The following is a 2,353-nucleotide window of genomic DNA, read 5'->3' on the forward strand; positions in this document are numbered from 1 at the left end:
GATGCCATATCCACGGATCAAAGACGTTCACGTACGTGAAGATTCACTGCTCTTATAAATTTCTCAATGTACCCTACACAGAAGAAAAAGAAGAGAAAAAAAAGAAGCATATTTTATTCCAGCAAAACAATTGGAGGAAAAACAAGGGATAGGCCCTTCATACGCTATGCACCATGAGGCATAGGAGACGATTTATTCCTTTTATTCATTCTTATTTCTTTTGCTTTACGCAATACCAAGTTTCTTCCTCATCTGCTCAAAGAAGTGAATAACCTTTTGTTGATCAGCAAGGGACTTGGACACACTCTCCTTCTGCAAGCACCTTTTAGCCCAAGCAATAAGCTTTGGACACTCGGCTTCTATGCTTAAGTTCCCATATGTCTCGAAGGAATTAAAAAAAGAGTAAAAGGGAATAAGGCTCAAATCAACATAGCCAAACTTCTCTCCTCCGAAGTAAGGTTTCTCTCCAAGCTCTCCTTCCAACAATTTCAAGCTCTCTATCAACTCCTTTCCAGCCTCTTTCCCATCTGTCGTCATCACTGTCCTTCTCCCCCAGTAGAATACCTACAAGACCAAGTTTTAGAATTAGATGGCTATGTTAATCATTTTCATCTTCTCCTTCTTCTTCTAAAGAATAAAGGCATCAAACTTAAACATGAAATGGCACTGCCGAGAGAGAGAGAGAACTCTAACCTTCTTGTCGACGAAATCAGCCCAAAACCTGGCTTGAGCTCGGAGGTAAGGATCAGAGGGCAACAAGGGAGAAGTCTCCTTCCAAACCTCATCAATGTATTGAACAATGAGGAGGGAATCGAAGATGGGTTTCCCGTTATGGATCAAAGAGGGAATCTTCTTACGAACAGGGTTCATCATCAGAAACAGAGGACTCTTGTCTTCCAAGTCCTCTTCCTTGTGCTCGTGCTCGATGCCTTTCTCGGCCAAGGCAATTTTCACCCGGATCCCAAATGGGCTGGGCCAGGCATTCAAGAGAGTTACCTCATTAGCCATCTCTTAATGATCACGTAAGCCTTACAAAATTTAGCAAATCAGAGAATACACAGAGAACTGTGATTTGAATTTAGAAGTGAAGAGGACCAGTATTTATAGGCTCTTCTTCTAACGTTAAGAAAGCTCTTTGCTCTCATCACTGACCTCACTCAAGTTCTTACCGCTTTTGACTTTGTTGGATTGAACGGTGCTGATTTTCCCATTTTCTTATGCAAAAGAGAGAACAAGAACTTCACATCTTTTCTCTCTGTGTGTCTCCAAACTGACCGCATCCATTGAATACGGCAGATCCGTATCGGTACTGGCATCCACCGATACTGGATTATGCATTATACTGTAATCATGGTTTTAGTGTACAATATTAAAGTGAGTACTGGTCATCCCTAAAACTGGTATGGTATTAGAACTGATCAGTATCAGGGATCTCTCATATATCTATATCATTCAATCGATATAATATCGATCAGGTAACAAGATCGATGACTTGCCAAATCGATACAGGATACACTTAGAGCCATGATGGTAATTCTATGGACAAAAGTTATACTTTTTTTTTTTAGTCTTTCAGTGTAGGGCCTATGAAAAAAAAAGACTTTTGTTTAGGTAGTCGTGGGCTTTGACGAAGAGGTGCATCCCTTTTGGTTGTTTAGTATTAATAGGCATTCTCCCTACTTCATCAAAGGTTGCAATGATTCCTATGTGTTTGGAAACTTTATCATTTTTACTCGCTTAATCTAGAGTAGAGTAAAGGGAGATGTTTCCGAGTTCAGTCTTGTGTCACAAGCCTAGTTATTTAATTCTCCGAATTATTCATGAATAATTTAGTTGAGCAGAATTTTACGAATAATTCAATCCAAATCCAAATTCAAAAATTCAAAAAAAAATATTGGATTTATAGATTTGTTTTTAAAATTCATGAATAATTTGTCCGGACCAATTTTATCCGAATTATAACCGAATTTTATCACACTAAAAAATAAAAAATTTATCTTGAAAAGTCAATAAACCTTAGAAATAGTGTGATTATTATGCATTGATTACCTCAATGTTACTTTTCTTCTTGTTTTTAATAGAAACCAACAAAGCTTATCTTTCCTGAGGTTTCTCACCCGTCTATAAAAAAAAAATCTCTCACCCCATTTTGTTTTGACTAAATCTTCTAGCCGTTACTCTCTCGATCTCTCTAGTATTTAAGATGAACATGCATAGTAGGTGATGTGGGTCCAACTGAATTTGTCCTCAATCATCTCCTCTTAGTTTCTCTCTCTCTAATTCAATAATTTGAGTAATAGAAAACGAGTTTAGAAAGAAAAAAAAAACTAAATATATTATTTTTTATCTCTAA

The 2,353-nt window shown here is 37.2% G+C and overlaps 1 protein-coding gene across 1 annotated transcript; it reads right to left on the reverse strand.

The window, feature by feature from the left end:
• Positions 1 to 225: 225 nt before the first annotated feature.
• On the reverse strand, positions 226 to 1,008 carry LOC122082060 (probable glutathione S-transferase). Its single transcript, XM_042649556.1, has 2 exons — positions 694 to 1,008; positions 226 to 564 (listed from the first exon to the last, which is right to left on the reverse strand). Exons 1-2 carry the CDS (start codon positions 1,006 to 1,008, stop codon positions 226 to 228), a joined length of 654 nt encoding a protein of 217 aa, XP_042505490.1.
• Between the last annotated feature and the right edge of the window lie 1,345 nt (positions 1,009 to 2,353).

This window comes from Macadamia integrifolia, chromosome 6 (assembly GCF_013358625.1).
Source record: "Macadamia integrifolia cultivar HAES 741 chromosome 6, SCU_Mint_v3, whole genome shotgun sequence".
NCBI classification, from domain to species: Eukaryota; Viridiplantae; Streptophyta; class Magnoliopsida; order Proteales; family Proteaceae; genus Macadamia; species Macadamia integrifolia.